The sequence below is a fragment of the Podarcis cretensis genome (assembly GCF_951804945.1).
Source record: "Podarcis cretensis genome assembly, chromosome: 2".
NCBI classification, from domain to species: domain Eukaryota; kingdom Metazoa; phylum Chordata; class Lepidosauria; order Squamata; family Lacertidae; genus Podarcis; species Podarcis cretensis.
The window spans coordinates 5358927-5378637 of NC_137171.1; the positions used below are offsets into that span (position 1 = coordinate 5358927).

A 19711-nucleotide genomic window follows, 5' to 3' on the forward strand; every position below is an offset into this window, starting at 1 on the left:
CCCGGGAAAGGAGGGGGAGAGTATTTCACATATTAAAAAAAGAACATGCGGATTTGATTTGCCTACAAGAAACGCATGTGACAAGGCTACATTGGAAAATTTTGACTAATAAAAGATTAGGAGAAGAATTTATTTCATCAGATAAAGTTAAAAAAAGAGGAGTTGTACTTTATGCAAAGGAAAGCCTGTCACCGAAATTTTTATTTAAAGATGACCAAGGAAGATTTGTTGCAATTGAAATTCAACTACAAGGAGAGAAGTTTTTGATAGTAGGTATTTATGCACCGAATGAGGGAAAATCGGAATTTTTTAAGAAATTGCATGAAATTCTACTGGACTATTTAGATTACAACATGATTTTGATGGGAGATATGAATGGAGTGGTGTCTACGAATATGGATAAAGCCCAAAGACAAACGGTGACGAAAGATGGTAGATTACCAAAGACGTTTTTTGAAATGACTGACAATATGGATCTTGTTGATATTTGGAGAACTAAGAACCCCTTGGGAAGAGAAGGAACTTTCTTCTCTGAAGCCAAAATGACATGGACAAGAATTGACCAAATCTGGGTAACTAGGGGACTGGCCCCGAAGACAAAAAAAGTGGAAATTTGCCCTAAGACTTGCTCCGACCACAATGCAGTGAAGATGGAAATGACATTAACACCAATTGGCACCTTTAGATGGAGGATGAATGACTCCTTGTTTAGGAATGAGGAAACCACTAAAAAGGCCCAGAAAAACTTGAGAGACTATTTTGAGATAAATATGAACACCACTACCGAAAAAAGAGTGATTTGGGATGCAAGCAAAGCAGTTATGAGAGGGTTTCTGATACAACAAAATGCAATCAAGAAAAGAGCTCAAAATGAAAAAAGAGAAATTTTTTTGGAGAAAATAAAGGATGGAGAAAAGAGACTGAGGGCGAAACCGAAATCACAGGAGATCCTGAAAGAGATAAAGTTATATCAAGTACAATATACGAAATTGATGAATCAGGAAATAGAATGGAAGATCAAACAGATGAGACAAAAGACATTTGAATCAGCGAATAAGTGTGGGAAACTGCTGGCATGGCAAATGAAAAAAAGACAAAAACTCAACACTATCACGAATTTGGTGGTGGATGGAAAGAACATACAGAATCCTGCGGAGATTAGGAAGTGTTTTCAGAAGTACTTTAAACAGTTATATACACAGGAGACTCAGAAAGAAATAGATATTGACCGATTTTTGAGAATAAATGGATTACAAAAAATCTCTCAAGAGAATAAATTAATGCTAAATTATAAAATATCTGATCAAGAGGTGGAAGGAGCCATTCAGAATATGAAATTGGGCAGATCTCCAGGGCCGGATGGCTTGACTGCAAGATATTATAGAGCTTTAAAAGAATGGTTAGTACAGCCTTTGAAGGAAGTTTGCAATGAAATACTGGGGGGGGGGAGGCACCCGACTCGTGGAAAGAAGCTTACATTACACTTATACCGAAAACAGAATCGGAAAAGACACAGCTTAAGAACTACCATCCCATATCTTTACTTAATGTGGATTACAAAATTTTTGCTGAAATTATGGCTAAAAGATTAAAAAAGGTATTGGTAGAAGAAATCCATAAAGATCAAGCAGGCTTTCTCCCGGGGAGACATTTGTCAGACAACACAAGGAACATAATTAATATTTTAGAAAAATTACAAGTGAATATTAATACTAAAGCAGTTTTGATATTTGTGGACGTGGAGAAATCCTTTGATAATATCTCTTGGAGTTTTATGAAGAAAAATTTACAGGGAATGGGGGTAGGCCAAGGTTTTGAAAACAGTATAGGTGCAATTTACTCAGAACAAAAAGCTAAGCTAATTGTGAATAACCTAGTTACAGAAGAGTTTAAGATTGAGAAAGGAACACGACAGGGCTGCCCAATCTCTGCCCTAAATGCAGTGTCAGAACCAGTGACTTTCCCCATGCCCAGAATCGATGACATTTTGACCCGGGTGAGGAAAGGGAAAATTTTTACCAAGCTGGACCTAAGGGGGGCATATAATCTGATACGTATGAGAGAGGGAGATGAGTGGAAAACCACTATGTTCACCCCCTTGGGGGCCTTTGAGTACCTAGTTATGCCCTTCGGTCTACAGGCGGGCTCGGCCTGTTTTCAATCGTTCATGAATCACGTCCTGGGACCATTGCTTTACAAGAACTGTGTAGCGTTCTTAGATGACGTCCTGGTGTACTCAGAGAATGAGGAGCAGCATGTGCGAGATGTAAGAGAGGTACTGAGCAGACTGCAAGAAAACCAGCTGTGGGTGAAACTGGAGAAGTGTCAGTTTCATACCAGAGAGGTGGAATTCCTGGGGTACCGGTTGTCAGACAAGGGATTGGCCATGGATCCCAGCAAGGTTCAAGCGGTACTGGAATGGAAGACACCGAAAACTAAGAAAGACGTGCAAAGGTTCCTGGGCTTCGGAAACTTCTATCGGAAGTTCATCAAGAACTTTGCCCACTTGACGGCGCCCATCACTGATTGTCTTAGCAGCAAGAAGAAATTTGTCTGGACGGAAGAGGCGCAGCGAGCGTTCGAAAGATTAAAGAAGGCGTTTGCGTCGGAAGAACAACTTTTGCACGTGGATCTACAGCAACCAATGAGAGTGGAGACTGACGCCTCAGACCGAGCGGTGGGGGCTGTGCTTCTACAGCCGGGAAAAGATACGTCGGAATGGAGACCGTGTGCCTTCTTCTCGCGGAAGTTGAACAAATCCGAGAGGAACTACACCGTATACGACCGAGAATTGCTCGCCATTCATGAAGCGTTCTGGAGATGGCGACACTTGTTGATTGGGGCGCAGCACAAGGTCCAAGTGCGGACCGACCACAAAAATCTGGAGTACTGGAGAACTGCCCGAGTACTGAACCAGAGACAAGTGAGATGGGCCCAGGAGTTCTCCAAATTCCATTTTGAAATTCGTTACGTACCAGGACCAGAGAACGTAAGGGCGGACGCTCTCTCTCGAAAACCTGAGTATTTAGAGGGGGAGGGAGCGCCTGAGGAAAGGCATATCATCCCTGAGGACCACTGGGTGTGTGGGGCGGCATTGGTGGGGCAAAGAGAACTGGTAGAGGGCACCGAGAACGATGAATACGCCCAAGAGAAACTCAGAGAACTCAGGGGGATAGGGGAGAACACAGGGGGGTTTGAGGAAAAGAACGGGGTGTTGTATTACAAAGGGGCACTGTACATACCCGATGGGGAACTGAGGGGCAGAGTGCTCAAGCAGTTACACGACAGCCCCACAGCGGGGCACTTCGGGCAGCACAAAACCATGTGGTTGGTTACCAGGGAGTTTTGGTGGCCCAAGGTGAGGGAAGACGTACGGGAATATGTTAGGGGGTGCGACAGGTGCCAGCGAGCCAAAGGGGAGAGGCTGGCACCAGCGGGGCTATTGGAACCCTTACCCACACCAGAAAGGCCATGGGAGGCAGTATCCATAGATTTTATGACGGACCTGCCAAAATCCAAAGGGAAGACAGCTGTCATGGTGGTGGTAGACTTATTAACTAAGATGTGCCATTTTATAGCCTGTTCACACGCGGTCACAGCGGAAGAAACCGCCAAGTTGTTTGTAGAGCATATTTTCAGGTTGCATGGCGCCCCCTTGAGGGTGGTCAGCGACAGAGGGAAACAATTTACTTCCAGGTTCTGGAGGAAGCTCATGAGCTTACTGCACGTGGAAGTCAATTTTTCCACTGCCCGGCACCCAGAAACAAATGGGCAGGCGGAAAGGGCAAACGGGATTTTACAACAATACCTGAGGTGTTATGTAAATGACAGGGAAAATGATTGGGTAGATAAGTTGGCCCTGGCAGAATTTGCCTACAACAACGCGGAGAATGTGTCCACAGGGATAAGTCCCTTCCTGGCTAATTATGGGTGTCATCCCAGGGCATTTCCAGGAAAAGGAGGGGAGAGATGGAGTGTCCCGGCTGCGGAACACTTAGTTGAAGACATGGAAGCGATCCACCGGCAACTCCAACTTAACTTAGAGAGGGCCAAGGAAGAATACAAAAAGCAAGCAGAAAGAAGCAGAAGGGAAGGTGAAACCATAAGGGTGGGGGACAGGGTGTGGCTATCCACCCAAGGACTGCCGTTCAAGGGAGGGTGTAAGAAATTGAGACCCAAACGGCTGGGACCCTTTGAGGTCATACAACAGGTCAACCCGGTGGCATTCAAACTCAGATTACCCAACCACATGAAACTGCACCCAGTATTTCACAGGTCTCTACTGTCGCCATACCGAGAGGGGCGAGAGTGGGGGGAACGTGAGAGGGAGGTTACTCAAACACCAGTCATAGAAGAAAGGGAACGCAACATGCATGTGGCAGAAATCATTGATTCTAGGTGGAAAGGGAATCAGGTGGAGTATTTAGTATAATGGAAAGGGGAAGCAGAGTCGGAAAACACATGGGTACCGGCAGAGGAGGTCAATGACGAGGTTTTAATAGAAACGTTTCATCAACGGTTTCCAAGGAAACCTCAGCCCGTGGGACGGTTCAGGAGGGAACACTTCGGCACCACCGATGAGGAAGAGGAGTTTGAAGGGTTCCCAGAATCAGGGCTGGAAGAGGGAATAGACTCAGACGGGGAAGAGGACACAGGGAGAAGAGACGGGAGGCAGTGGAGAGAAGTGTTTGAATCCTCTGATGATGAGGAGTGTTCTTTCCGGGGTTTTCCATCCTCACCGCCAGCAGGGGAGGGGGCGGGAGGGGGTGAAGGGGGCCCTGGAGGGGAGGTGGATGTCAGGGAACTGCCATCAGAAAGACAGGCGGTGGAGGGGCTCTCAGAAGTCAGGAGAGACTCAGCAGCGGCGGAAGGCAGCAGCAGGGGGAGAGTGGGAGATCAGGGAGAGAGAGAGACGAAGGAATGGCTCAGGGAGTCTTCCAGCGATAACAGCGGAGAAGTCTCAGGTCCTCCCATAGGTACACCCACTCCTCGCCGGAAACTGTCGCGCCGAGAATCTAGACGACGCGTTTCCGTCAAGGAGCTTTTATGCTGGAGTAGATTCCGTAAACGCCCACTGTCAGATTCTGCCAGCGACTGAGGGAGCCATGCTTAAGGGCTCCGCTAAAAACAGAGCCTTGCTAAGTTGAGCAAACTCTGAGGGACTAAGCTTTACGCACAAGCAGCTCATCATCCCATCACAGGAGGTTTACAATTTGGATAAGAAAATTGGTTTTCATGTGGAAAAATCAAAATTGGAAACAGAATTGTTTGATCCTAAAACTAAGAATTTATCAAGAATGTATAACTTGCTGTTGAAATGGAATACACAAGATGAAACGGTTAAATCTGTTATGATTAAATGGGCACAAGATTTTGGACATAACATTATGATGGCTGATTGGGAAAAGTTATGGACCACAGGTATTAAGTTTACGGCTTATAATGCCTTAAGAGAGAATATAATGAAAATGATTTACAGGTGGTACCTAACCCCAGTCAAGCTGGCAAAAATTTATCATTTGCCCGATAATAAATATTGGAAATGTAAAGAGATTAAGGGCACATTCTTTCACCTTTGGTGGACATGCCCCAGGATTAAGGCCTTCTGGGAGACGATTTATAATGAAATGAAAAAGGTATTTAAATATACCTTCCAGAAGAAACCAGAGGCCTTTCTCCTGGGCATGGTCGGCCAATTGGTGCGAAGGGAGGATAGAACATTTTTTATGTACGCTACAGCAGCAGCAAGAATACTCATCGCAAAGTATTGGAAGACACAAGAATTACCCACCCGAGAAGAATGGCAGACGAAAGTGATGGACTATATGGAATTGGCTGAGATGACAGGCAGAATCTGGGACCAAGGAGAAGAGTCGGTGGAAGAAGATTGGAAAAAAATTTAAAGTTTATTTTCAAAAATATTGTAAAATTAAGGTTTGTTAGAAAGATGTTAGAAAAAGAAAATTAGGTGGTTTTGGTAGAAATGATATAAAGGATTAAGTAAAAATGAGCTGATGAAATTGACAAAAGAGAGGACGTTAAATTATAATATATTAAATTTAATTACTTAAATGAAATTAAGGTTGGAAGGATTTGCTGAAATAACGATTTGAACTAGAATACAAAATTGGGAGGTGAGAGGAGGTCAAGGAAATAAGTAAAGGAAGAAAGTTATGTAAAGGTTTAATCTGGTTTTTTTTTCTTTTTTAAGTGAATGTATTTTTATTTTGCTGTTGTACTCTTTTTTTTCTTTTTCTTTTTTCTTTTTGTATTTTGTATTACTCTTTTTTCTTTTTGTAATTTTTAAACTCCGAATAAATATTATTAAAAAAAACAAAAACACAAGCTCACTTCAGCCAAGCCATGTCCACTGCCCTACACCTCACATGACACATCTGTTCATTGTTGGCTCATGTTGGTGTTGTTATATGTTTATTATATTATTATATTTATTTTGTTGTTATATTTTTATGTTATGAACTACCCTGAGATCTGCGGGTGAAAAATATTTAGAAAATTTGTGCGCCACCCTTCATTCAAATATCCCAGGGCAGTTCACAACATAAAAATACTGATGGCACAGTGCCATCAAAACAAGGGGGGGGGAAATACATAATAAATCAAAAACAAACCAATAACCCCCCTCCCACAAACACATTTAAAAAGCCATAGAATGTTAATCAGCCAAACCCTGGTTGAAGAGAAACAATTTCTCTTGGTGCATAAAGATATGCAATGAAGGTGCCAGGTGAGCCTCCTGGGGAGAGTATTCCACAAGTGGGGAGCCACTGCAGAGAAGGCCCTGTTCTCATGTTGCCACCCTCCAGGCCTCTCATGCACGAGGCACACAAAGAAGGACCTCAAGTGATGAATGCAGGGTCTGGATAATAATGAATTCATTTGGTGAAGCAAGTAGCTGAACTCAACAGTCTGTATCATGCAGAAATAATTCCCTCACAACCCTACAACAGTGGCTTCTATGCATAGCACCCAAAGCCATTTAACTTCTGTCTTTTTTCTGCAGGAGGAAGAGCCAATCATGAAGACAGCAGACAGTCACCTAGCAGGTAAGTGTGTGGCCCATAAGCGCTGTGGCTCAAGAAAACAATCCTCTTTACCACTGTCAGAAAAGATGCTTTGAGGAACATTCACCTGAACCAAAGAATTCAGGACTTTCTGAACCCTCCTTCTCCTATTCTTTCAAGAAGACTGGTTAACAGTCAGACATTTTTTAATGGCCTGTATCTTTGGAAACTGCTAATTCCTCCCCCCTTAGGCATCCTTTCCTCCTTTTAACATTGTTTAGTGTTCAGAAAGAGAGCGATGGCAACTGCAAGTGCTCCTGGATGACACTGCTTATCTAGATCCACTTCCGTCTGGATTTTGGTTTGGTTTAGGGATTGAATCAGCCTTGGTTACTTTAATGGATGACCGTTACAGAGAGAGGGGCAGGGAGTGTGACCCTGTTGTTCTTACTCAATCTCTCAGCAACTTTTGAAAACATTGATCAGCTTCCTGGGATGGAGATTGGAGGCACTGCACTAGAGTGGTTTCATGCCAACCTGCACAGTTGAGTCCAAAGAGTAACATGGGAGGAGTGCAATTGGACTCCCTGGCCCTTAGGCCACAGGTTTCTGCAGGACACTGTTCTGGATCCAGTGCTATTTAATACATGTATTTTGGAGCAAGAGAAGCTTTGGAGCATGGTGCCATCAGTATGCTGATGACATGCAGCTCTGTTCTCCATCTGAATCAGAGGTTGTGAAAGCCCTGGAACAGAGCCTCAAGGCAGTGGTGGACTGGACAAGGGCCAATAAACTTGAGTTCAAGTTTCAGCAGAGATGGAGTTCAAGAATTCAGCAGAGATGGAGGCTTTGTGGGTGGGTGGTTCCTGTATCCAGAAGATAGGCGAGTTGCCTGTTCTGGGAAGGGTTGCACTTCCTCTCAAGGAGCAGGTACGTAGCTTGGGCGTACTCCTAGATATGTCCATCATTCAAGACCCAAGTGACCTCTGTGGCTAGGAGTGCCTTTTGTCAGCCATGACCATAACTGGATTAGGACCCATTGGCCACTGTATTCCATGCATTGCTACCCTCAAGAATGGTTTACTACAATTCAGTTTATGTGGGGCTGCCCTCGGACCTGGTCAGGAAGCTCTGGCTGGTGCAGAATGCAGCTACCAAACTGCACGTGGGGGCAGACAGCTGACAGCATGAGACACCTCTGTTAAAACATCTCCACTGGTTGCCCATACGCTACTGGGCCGGGTTCAAGGCTCTTGTGTTGATATACAAGACCCTGAGTAAGTTGGGTCCAGGATGCCCTAAGGACCATCTGAACCCTTGTATCCAGCATGATCACTGAGACCATCCAGAGAAGTGCTGTTAGTTTTCCCCAGGTCACTGGTCCCATGCTGTGGAACACTCTTCCAGCAGAGATCCAGTGGACACTTCCATGCATTTCTTTTGTAAGTTAAGAGGACTATGCAGTTGTTTAAAATTTTGTTGACTGGTTTAATTGTTTTGTACATTCCTCTTGCATCTTAGGCACACCCAACTTGTGTGTTTTCTACCCTGCACAGTTGAAGGCCGACCAGCTGAAATTGTGCAAATTAAATGCATGCAAAGTTTTCCTGGTGCGAAAAGAACCTCCAAGGTCCTCTCAGCATGCAGGCTCTGGAAGCTTGGGGGTAGCTCCATGAGATCTCACCGGAACTTGGATGGACCCGTGAGATTTCACAAAAGCATCCTAAAGCCCTAAAGCTGAGCATACTTTTTACATCAGGAAAACCCAGCTTAGTGCTCTGGCACTGTAAGGCTAAGGCTGCTGTATGCTAACCGGATACTTTATGAGAGGGTGGTATATAAATTATTTTATTTATAAATAAATAATATGTGCTGTCTCGTATCTTTTCAGATTTCAAGAGAAAAATCCACTTCAAAGTTATCAAGAATCCTGGGGACCTGGTGCAGTTTATTCGTGACTTGAAGGAGAATGCCAGGAAGGTAAGATGTAGTAGAAGGCTTGCTTCTCTCCAGATTTACTATGCTATTGCTGAGCTGCTTTTAGGTATACAATGTGGAATTGTTATCTGCCTAGTATATGGAACTTCCTTGTCCAGGGTCCAGGTGTTTGCTAGGGAACAACAACTTGGAGGTCTTCCTGGGGCCACTGGACAGGGATTGTCCAGCCTTTGTGATGTGCATGTTGCGATGGCATCTCAGCTGGATCAGTTTGAGCCTCGCCTTTATCCCTCCAGGACAAAGAAATGGTGAGAGAACCAGAGGAAGCATCTCAAGAAACTCCACCCAAAAGTGAGCCATCGTTAGGGACAGAGCACTCTGAAGAAGGAGCCCAGGAGGATGAGAAGGATGAGGAAGATCTGCTGGGGAAGTTTGAGAAGGAACTGGAAGACATCCTGCTGCCTAAGTCTGAAATGGCCAAGCTGAAGGAGGAGGTAAAATCTGAGATGGAAAAGGAGTTTGGTCACATCATTGATGAGGTGAGGATGCAGGAGACTAACTATAATTTCCTTTCTGCACTACCCACCCGAGAAAACTATAATGGGCCCTGGATGTTCTCTGTCCCCAATCACCTTGTATTTGCACACATTTTGCTGCCTTTGTGGGGAAAAAGGGCTATAAACTTTGTATGTGTTTTTTAGTTTAGAAAAAGCTGAGAGGGAGGGACACAAAATTGGCAAAGAATGATGAATAGTAAGGAGAGGGAATCTTTCTGCAAGGTGAAGGAACTTTCTTCAGGCAGCACCAGTGGTGGGGAAGGGAGGGGACTAACAGAGGAAGTGGTGTCTGAATGATGCAGCAGCGAGACTTGTAGTCAGTGTGGTTGCCCTGGTGGAGCCTTACAACCACAAGGACTAGAAACATGATTGAAAACGGAGTCTTGCAGATCCAGACTCTACACCTGTGGTTCTCAAAGCGGGTGGTCCGGCCCTCTGGTGGGGCAGGGGGGTTACCTAGCAGGCGAAGGGGGGACTGAAGGTGTAAATGACTGCTAGACTTTGAAAACCTGGTATCACTAGATCATTCTAGTTCATTTGTTTTGTTTAATTAATTAAATAGTTCTGATTGCATTTTGAATAAATGTGCATTTAATTGTTGCTGTTTCAAATTTTATTGTGTTATTACCTTCCATAGTAGGGCATGCAAACCACTGTTCTGAATATTGCTTTTGGTAGGGAGGGGGCACTGGGGATGAGTGGATTCAGGGGAGCAGTGGCCCAAGAAAGTGTGGGAGCAACTGCTGTACACTTAACTGCAGGAAATGAGCCAGGCTGCTACTCAACTGGATCTCTCTCTTTCTCAATAAATAAATAGATCTTAGCTTATCCTTTCTTGGATTGTTTACTGGCAGGTGGAGGATGAGTTGGAAACAGAAGGCCTGAAAGGTGAGTTTGATCGGAAGCAAGCCTCCAAGTCTTTGGCGTCTACCCTCAACAAGCTTATTGACAAGCTGGATCCTGGCAAAGACTTGAATAAAGGAGATAAGGAGCAGGAGCCACAGCCAGGGGAGGAAGAAGAGGTAGCAGCAGATGGGGAAGATACTGCTGAAGAAGACGTAGCCAAACCAGCAACCGGTATGTTCCCATACAGATAAGGTTGACTTCATTTTTTTCAGTGCCAGTAAATTTGAGGACTGTTTTTGGATCAGCCAACAGGGGGTGACATTTTGTCATAAATAACACATCGAGGGTTGATCTACATGCGGACTTGCTCAGATTGCAGGGCAAGATGTCAAGGGTTTAGCAAATAATTTGGGACCAGGTAGTTAGCAAGTTGTGATGTGATGAAGAAAACCACAGCAGAAACTACTGTAGTTATGGAGAAGCCTTTGAATGCCCAATGGGTGAGACTTCTTAGAAGGGCTCTTTCATCACTTATCCTTCCTCTCATTCTTAAAATTCCTGCAGGGGACAGCCTGGGAGGTCTCTGGAGAGTTTCATTTTTGTAACACAACTGCTCAGACACCAGTCCTGGAACAGGGTTTGGCCACCTGCTACCCTCCAGCTGTTTTGGACTCCAGTGCCCATCTGGCTGGGGATGGTGGGAGTTTTGCTCCAAAGCAGCAGGAGGTGCCGCAGGTTGGCCAAAGCTATCCTATAAGCTTCATGGTCAAACTTGCCAGAGCTGTCCTGTCTAATGCCCTTCTCCATTTGTGACTATCTGCACATTTAAAAAAGACACAAGACTTCACCTGCTCTCCCAGGTGCATTTCCTTAGCACTGGTCAGTAAGTGACTGGGAGGCAGGGGGCAGGTAGGATGATGCATTGTAGACAGAGAACTGATGGTGGGAGGAGTTTTCCCAGTAATGTTTGCCAGTTTCCAAATTGATGGAAATAGTTATTTGCTACTGGGGGGGGGGGTGTCCAGCAACATAGAAGTTCCCAACTCTTTCCTTTTTTAAAGCCCCTTGCATTTCATTCTAACCCGTGTGTACGTTTTTGTTTTGTTGTTTAGCTAAGCCCATTTTGCCGTTTTTGTTTGCTTCTCATACTTTTGATCGTTCCTGGTAGCCTTGGGAAAGGCAGGGCGCTGAAGCCTTGGCCACCTTGCCTAGCTCTTCCCCTTTTCCTTCTGTGACATTTCCAACCAGGCATTACCCAGATGTTTTCAAGTCACAAGACAGCCTTCCTCAACTGGGTACGCTGCAGAGATTTAGCTCCCAGCCAGCACTACCAGGGATGGTGGGAGTCTGGAGGGCATCAGGGTTGGGAAAGGCTGCCTTAAGGGTTAGAAACTTGCTGTTCAGGGACTTAGGAAGCTCAGTTTTCAGCCTAATATAACCACCACACCTTTCTGGGACTTCCTGCCTTCCTTTTCCTCTGCAGTCCAGGGACCTTCTGCATTTTGCAAAATTTCCAAATGCTTTGAAAATAAACGCTTAGAAAAAAAAATTGTGCTCAAAGCACCGTAAGTACAATTGGCAGAATTTTTGCTTTAGAATGCAGACTTTCCCCAGCCTTGCTTGTAGGCCCTTCCAGCTTGCGCTCTCATTCTCTCTCCCCTCCCTCTACAAATATTGGCCTACTGACCCTCCTCTGTCCCCTTTTCTGTCTCAGATGGCGACCCAGACGGGCGCGTGAAAGTCAGGGTCACTAAAGTAAAGCCAGGCAGCGCTCAGCAGAAGCTGCTGCGAGTCCAAGAGATGAGCAGGGACAACCCACAGCTGCGCCACATAGAGAGTGTGGTTAAGGACCTGTTGGAGAAGGAAGGCCTGAAGGCAGAAGGTAACACAGCCATGTAACCTGGACAGCCAGAGGTGGCCTTGAGCCTCTTTTAGCCTGGGCGGGGTGGTGTTTAGGGGGAGATCTTTAAGGGAGAGCAGTCAGGGATGCAAAGTCACTGGAGGGCTCTCTTAATTGCAAACCACAGGGAGCCATTGGCCATTCTGCTCCTGAGCTGATAATCTCAGTACAGTGGTACCTTGGTTCTCAAACTGAATCCATTCCGGAAGTCCGTTCCAAAACCAGGCCATGCTTTCCCATAGAAAGTAACGCAAAACGGATTAATCTGTTCCAGACTTTTAAAAACAACCCCTAAAACAGCAATTTAACATGAATTTTACTAACGAGACCATTGATCCATAAAATGAAAGCAATAATCAATGTACTGTACTATAAAATAAATAAGACCGTATTGTAGATGATAAAATTTAAAATTACATTTTTCTTACCTGCACTGATGATAGTCATTGTTTGGATGGGGGGCTTTTATCCATTTCCACAGTCACACAGTCAATCAATCAGTAGCTGAACTGGGTTCCACACAGTCACAAAAACAAAATAACTGAAAAAGCCTCAAAAACAAAAAACACAAAATAAATAGCAAAAACAAAAGCACCAAATTTAAGCTCCAAATATCACCTCAGAACACTGCTATCGGAAACAGAATAATTCAATTACAATGGGGGGACGCAAATTAGCAGCGCAACAGTAAAAACAGAAGCTCAGGCCTCAAAACGGAGCATGTTCGGCTTCCAAAAAAGGTTTGAAAACTGGAACACCTACTTCCGGTTCTGCAGCATTCAGGTTCCAAGTTGTTCGTGAACTAAGCTGTTCGAAAACCGAGGTACCACTGTACATTATCTGCTTAATTCTTCTCCCAAGAAGGTTTCTGAGGCCAGGATTTGAACTTCTAGAACTTGAAGATTTTTAAAAGTACAGTAAGCCCGCTCCATCCCATTCTGCCCCTGCCCTTTTTCGCCCTTTTCCTGACATCTTTGATCATGCATCCTTCAGATATGCCTAAACCAGGAGTTGCCTGTAAGATTATACATTTTAATTTTGAGACCCTTCAGCCGTAAAGTAGGGGAAAACAAAGAGCTGGCTTGTAGTGGATGAAGGTAGAAGTTTGATGTGAATCCCATTTATGATGTGCCTTGATATGGGGGACGGGGAGGAATTCAAGTGTAATCACCAATATCTGTCAAAACCAAAGTGTTAAAGGAGAAAAGAAAATGGGAAGTTGGATTTGTAAGAACTAGGTCAGAGGTAGGCAACCTAAGGCCCAAATGCATCTCTGGGTTATTTGTGGGGCATAGGAAGTCGTTCATTTATTTTTTTCCAAAATATAGTCCGGCCCCCCACATGGTCTGAGGGAAGGTGGACGGCCCAGGGCTGAAAAAGGTTGCTGACCCCTGAACTAGGTTCTACTGCATAGTATTGTCATCATCAGTTTGTTTGTATGCCACCTTTCTGTAGTTCTGTAAAACCATGCTCAAAACAGTTTGCAACATGAAAAGATTCACATAAAAACAAACATAACAAAAGTAGTAATAAAGAATAAATAAAAGACATCAAGCAGCACACAACCAAACTGAACAATTTCCACATAATCGTAATAAGATCTGAAGATAAAAATACAAAAAAATTAGCATCAGCAACAGTGATAGTAACCCCTCCACAAACACCTAACCCAGCCCAAAATTCTCTTCAGCAGCCACAGAATTTGTAGCTGGAGTCAGTCAGGGCCCTGCCCTCCCAGACCAGTCAGGGAGCAGGTCTTCCAGGACTCACAGTCAAGATAGTAGGCTATCAAGTGACTTTATGCAACATCTGACTTTTGTTCTTTTTGAAATCCCAGTGAATTGTGACTGAAGTGCATTAATTACCTGTACACAAGGTTAGGTACCTTCTTCTTCTTCAGCGATCACTCGTAGCTGAATAGGATTATGGTCTTAACAGTGTGTCCGTAAGTAACTGTGGAGGCCAATTCTGGATCCACACATCCCTCCACAGTGGGGACGCAGGTACCACTGTCTTAAAGGCCTCGTGGCTCCTATTCTTGAGATTTTAAACGATGGCAAGCTAAGCATTTTGTTAGTCAAATGTCAACATGCAGGTTCACCCACACATGGTAACCATGGAGATGAACATCCATCCCTGCTGTACCTGCATCACCATTCCGGGACCCTTTCTACAATTAAAAGACCTATGGGCAGTTTAGTTCCGGGGGGATAATGTGGGAGCAGCATGCTCTTGTCTTCAACATTAGAGGTTTCTCTGGAACCCAAACCCACTCCCCTTGTGTTAAAAGGAAGGAGAAAGCAGCATGCAACTTATATGTACCAACCTGCAATGTTTGGTTCTGTTCTTTCCGGAACCACTATAACTGGTTGTGCGTGCACACGCTCTTGCTAAATCCCCAAGCTAATAGCTCTTTAAAACTAGAAGAGGGCCATAAAAACGGCTCCTCTAGCAGTACTGTTTTTCCCCAAACAGAATTTTGGGGACCAAACTGCCTGTGACCTTTTGCTGTGCCTCTTCCCCACACTGCTCCAATAACACTTGGCCATAGCAACTGCATGATGGGACACAGTTGGGCTCATTGTTTACCTTCATCTAAAGGTAAACAATGCTTCATTGGCCAGCATTTGCAGAAGGCAGGGGAAATACTGAGCTAAGCTGTGTCGCTGTGCACTTCTGCTTCAACTAAAATATTGCTGGGAGATGCAGGGAAGAAGTGTGGACTGGCAGCTGCTGCCTGTAGATCTTTGTGTGGGTGGTGCACATGTTGGTTGTAGTTTGAGGGCAGGCTGGTCCTGATGTGTCTGCATCTCCTGCTGTTGCTTCTCCAGTTAAGAGATGCCCTCTGTCTCTTTCTTAGCAGGGCAAGCCTGCTAGACCTCCTTGCCGTGCTCCTGTATCTTCATGTGCCATTTCCCTCAAATATGACCCACCAAGGACTGGGGGCAGGGCAACTAACGTGTGGCTAACTTTGTGGCTGGCAGGTAAAATTGAAATCAAGATTGTGACCACGGGTGGCCTGGGCGACGATGATGATACCCATTGGCTGTCAGAAGAGGACACCAAAAATCTCAAGGACATCTTCTTCAATATTCTGGTGAGGGCCCAAAATGAAGGGAGTGTTTTAATGAGGAGAAAGAGGTTGTTCCCCTCCATGTCTGTACCTCCCTCCATTTTGTGCAACCCCCTTGGACAGAAACTTACCCCCATGTTTAATGTCCTGCATCATCTTCTTTCTACATATTGCACCTACTTTTCACCTTCTCAGTTAACAAGCCATAATCTCCTCCTGTTCTTCAGACCCATTCACACCCCTGCTTTCATCTTGAACCCCTTTCTCATGGCTCCTAAAACCCCCCTTTTTGCAACCCCCTTTATAAGCCAATTTTCACCTTTACACCCCTTTCCCCTCTATGCACCTTTTCTGATCTCTTCCTTGCACACAGATCAACCCATTTCCTTGCCTTCGCCTCTCTCCTATGTGCAGCTACTTTGTGCACATACATTTTGTGCTGATATGTTACTTACTGTATCTTGAAAATAAATAGAGCCTTAAGAGCAAGCCTGTCAGCTTGTTCAGTTAGAGAGGTTTCAGTTGATGGTTGTTGCACATATATGGGTGATTGCTTGTTAATAAAATAATTGATAAGTTCCCAAATTGAATTTGGAACTTCTTATTGAAGGCAACACATAGTGGCAGGAGAGAAATACATAATGTAAAGGTCGTATGGAATATCATAGTTTATCTCTCACACATGAGACAAGTGAAGAATGGAAGAGGGAGAAGTTTTTAACCGTCATTTTTTCCCTTTCAGTTTTCCTCCCATCTCACTGTACTCAAACAATAGCAGAGGTTTGAGTAAAGCAAGGATGGAAAGAGACTGAGGTGTGGTCTTTTTTAAAGGCAGATCAGTTTTAACAAGAAGAAATAGCGTCTGTGTGGTACTCTTCTCTGCCAACATCAAAAAGCTAACACAAGAGAGCCTTTCCCACCTCCCCTTTTGCTGTACCAAACCTTGTTTTGTAATCCCATTTCTCTCCCCCTCCCCATGTTCATTGTACTCAACCCTCTGTCATTGTATAAAATCACCACTTTTCCCCTTTCAGTTTGTCTCCATTCCTGCCTTCCTAAAACTTCTGGTGTTGTTTGAAACCTCCATTTCCTTTCCAGCTTTAGTCATGCTTCTGCTGTTTTAAACCACCACTTTTCTGCACCCTGACTCCGTGCAAATCCAAGATTGTGATACAGCACTACAAATCCTCCAATGCTGGTTTCATTTTGATGTACCATATTTTTCGCTCCATTGGATGCAGTTTTCCCCCTCCAAAAATTGAGGGGAAATGTGTGTGCGTCCTATGGAGCGAATGCAGGCTTGTGCCATAGCCGCGAGCAACCCCTCCGGCAGGGAGAGGCTGCACGGGGCTATGGCTTCTTTAGCCCCGCACAGCTTCTCCCAGGAGGGAGAGGTTGCGTGGGGCTAAAGAGGAAGCCAAAGCAGCCAGCGGGATCCATCCCGCTGGCTGCCTTGGCTTGTAACATAGCCACGTGCAACCCCTCCGGCAGGGAAAGGTTGTGGGCAGCCTGTACGCTGCTCTTTGGGGCTGGTAGGGGGGGCCAGATTTTTTTATTGATTTCCCTGTCTAAAAACTAGGTGCGCCCTATGGTCCGGTGCGCCCTATGGTGCGAAAAATACGGTATATAGGAAAATGTATACATACACATACATGAATGTGTTGGTGTGCTTCTCCCCTGCCCTCATTGCCTTTTGCTTCCCCTCGCAGATCCAGGGTACGGAAGAAGCTCATAAAGAGCAGCGGAGGCAGAGACAGCTGGAAGACAACTATCGTTTTGTGTGGGGGCGCAGGCAGGATGAATTACCAGCTGCTGGCAGCGCTGATTCAGATGAACTGGATTTCTGAACCTCAACAAGCGTTGGAACTTGGTCACCTGTGGCTTTCCCCCCTGCAAGACTACTTGGGCACCGTTTCAGTTGCTCGCCAGGAAGAACAGCGTGTTTCAATAGTGACCAGAATCCCATTAGAATTGCCTACAAAGTGACTGGCAAGTGTGAGGGGCATCTCTTGCCCATAAGGTGCAAACTTGCCTTCATTGGACCCACTACCGTCTCATGAGTTTCTCTCTCTTTCTCTCTTTCTTTCTCTCCCTCCTTCCCATCCCCTTCTCTCTCTGTCTCTCTCAAGTACCCTTAGGCATGTCCCCACCATAGCCTAAAAGGCTTCCATAAGATGCCTCACACGGCCGTGGCAGCCTTGGTGCCAAATCTCTGGTGCCCTCCCATGCCATGCTGTTGGCTTCAATCCTCACAGTCTCATGCCAGCTGTGCTTGGCATCAGGAGCAACAAAAACCAGGCCACCCACTTGACTCATTGGGAGCTTTGTGCAGCCAAGAGTCTCTTGACCTGATGCTGTTTTGGGGTGTGCAGTTCCGGGTGGAAACAGGCCTTTGGCTCAATGCAACATGGAGTGGAGAGCTGGAACTCATTCACCACCCACCCCACTTTCCCCAAAGCTCTTGTGTATGTGGAGGAAACCCCTGGGCTTATGCAGATGGCTGCCTCTCACCTGTGTGCCTTGAACCTGGAGGAGGGTGGCGAGGGAAAGGACACGCTTTCCCTGTCCTGTCTTGGCCTCTTCCTAGCATTCTGTTGGGGAGGGAAGGTTTGCATGAAGCAAGTTCAAGTCTGCTCTGTCGTTTACAGGCCATTCCTCTACTGTTTTTCATTTGCATAGCACCAAGCCATTGTGCAAGGTCCGCAGCCTTGGTCTAGTGAACCCCAGCAAAGAGAGAATGCAAAATAATGGTTGGTTGGGAGAATGTTGCAAACTGTTCTCTCTGCTGGCATTGTTTCACATATACTAAGGCCCTCGGCATGGGAGTATGTGCTGAACTGTGCTGAAACACAGCTTCTTATGGCAAAGGCTGGCTGTTACTTCTGTGAAGTCTCGAGCCACAAGCCTGGCAGAAATCTCTTGCAGCGAGACAAGCGTTCAGCTTACATGATGGGTGACTGGAGGTGAGGAGTCCCTGGCCAAGGAAGGGGAGAGGATGGAAGAATCAGGCTGCCTGCCTGGCCTTGGCACATACAGGATGATTCAGTTCTCTTTTTTTCCTATCAATAAACCCAGATCAACCCAGAATACGAGATTTCAATGTTTTGCTTTTGTGTGTGTGTGTGTGTGTGTGAGAGAGAGAGAGAGAGAGAGAGAGAGAGAATGCAAATGAGCCAAGAAAGGACACTGGATACAGAATTCCCAATGTAGTAGAGTGACCTTTTTTTTACCTTCACAAACCAATACATGTGATATAAAATGTGTCTTGCAATGCGCTGAAGACCTTTTTTCAGTTTGTTTTTGCAAATCTTCAGTGAAGGTGCCTTACTGAGGATCTTGATGGCAAAGGGGCAGTGTCTCATTAAGCAAATAAATCTAAGGCTGGATTTAGGAACAGGTACCTGACCCAGGCAATGGTCTGCGCTGGGCACACATGTGCCCCGGCTAAGCTTGGAACAACGTAATAAAAATAAACAAAAAGCCAACAATATTCCAAAATGACAAAATCTTATAAGTAAGTGGACCTGATAACCAGCAAATTAGTAAAGAAGCAAAACCACGATGACAGAAATTTTATATTTCCAATTTAACCAAATACCTAGGTACGGCATTTAAACAAATTAAATCATCTTTGGTTTTAGCAACAGTTTCCACTTCCATTTTTATTGTGTTGGTTTTAAGTTGTTTCTAAATGGTTTGTAATACTGTTTTTAACGCTGTTACCTGCCCTGAAATCTTAGGGTGAAGGGTGGGTAATTAATTAGATAGACTTCTTGTTTATGGCAGGCCACTTCCCTCCTGTCTCTCACACAAAAAAAGCTCAGTTCTGTGTCAACAAACTCGAGGTTTTCAAGCAGCTTCTTCATTCATTCATTCATTCATTCACAACATAACAATACAAAATGAGAACACATAATACATTTTTTAAAACCACAAAGCAAACTAATAACACCCCCTACCACAAGCACATTTTAAAGGCCATCAAATGTTTAATCAGCCAAAGGCCTGGCTGTAGAGAAATGTTTTGCCCGTGTCTCTTAATCCACCCATCAGAAGCTCAGGGAAAATTAATTTCATCTGCCTAACCAAAGACACCAAGGCATTCACTGCCAGCACAAGGAGAACTGAGATTTTCATGATTCACTGCCAGCACAAGGAGAACTGAGATTTTCAAGGGTTTTCTGGTGTGTGTGTTTCTTTGTGGCTGATTAGCTGCTCTCCAGCTTCTATCTAGGGTTTTAATAGGTCATAAGATTTTATGGTAACTATATTCGTAATGTATTTTTGTTGGTGTTTGTCCTTTGATGCTATGGCCTGTCGGCTACGCAAATAAAGTCTATATCTATCTATCTGAAGGCAGTCCTCTTTACGG

General features: G+C 44.9%; 1 protein-coding gene across 3 annotated transcripts in view; it reads left to right on the top strand.

Moving 5' to 3' along the window:
• Positions 1–18426, top strand: part of OS9 (OS9 endoplasmic reticulum lectin) — a 39835-nt gene extending 21409 nt beyond the window's left edge. For 2 of the 3 annotated variants that reach the window (XM_079966698.1, XM_079966699.1), the window contains exons 9-15: positions 7025–7067; positions 8917–9005; positions 9260–9502; positions 10375–10597; positions 12081–12248; positions 15251–15363; positions 17049–18426. In XM_079966698.1, the coding sequence (XP_079822824.1) occupies positions 7025–7067; positions 8917–9005; positions 9260–9502; positions 10375–10597; positions 12081–12248; positions 15251–15363; positions 17049–17186 (1017 nt within the window). In that variant the 3' untranslated portion in view covers positions 17187–18426. The remainder of the gene's footprint in view (positions 1–7024; positions 7068–8916; positions 9006–9259; positions 9503–10374; positions 10598–12080; positions 12249–15250; positions 15364–17048) is intronic. The other variant, XM_079966700.1, reaches the window with a different exon arrangement.
• Positions 18427–19711: the final 1285 nt, after the last annotated feature.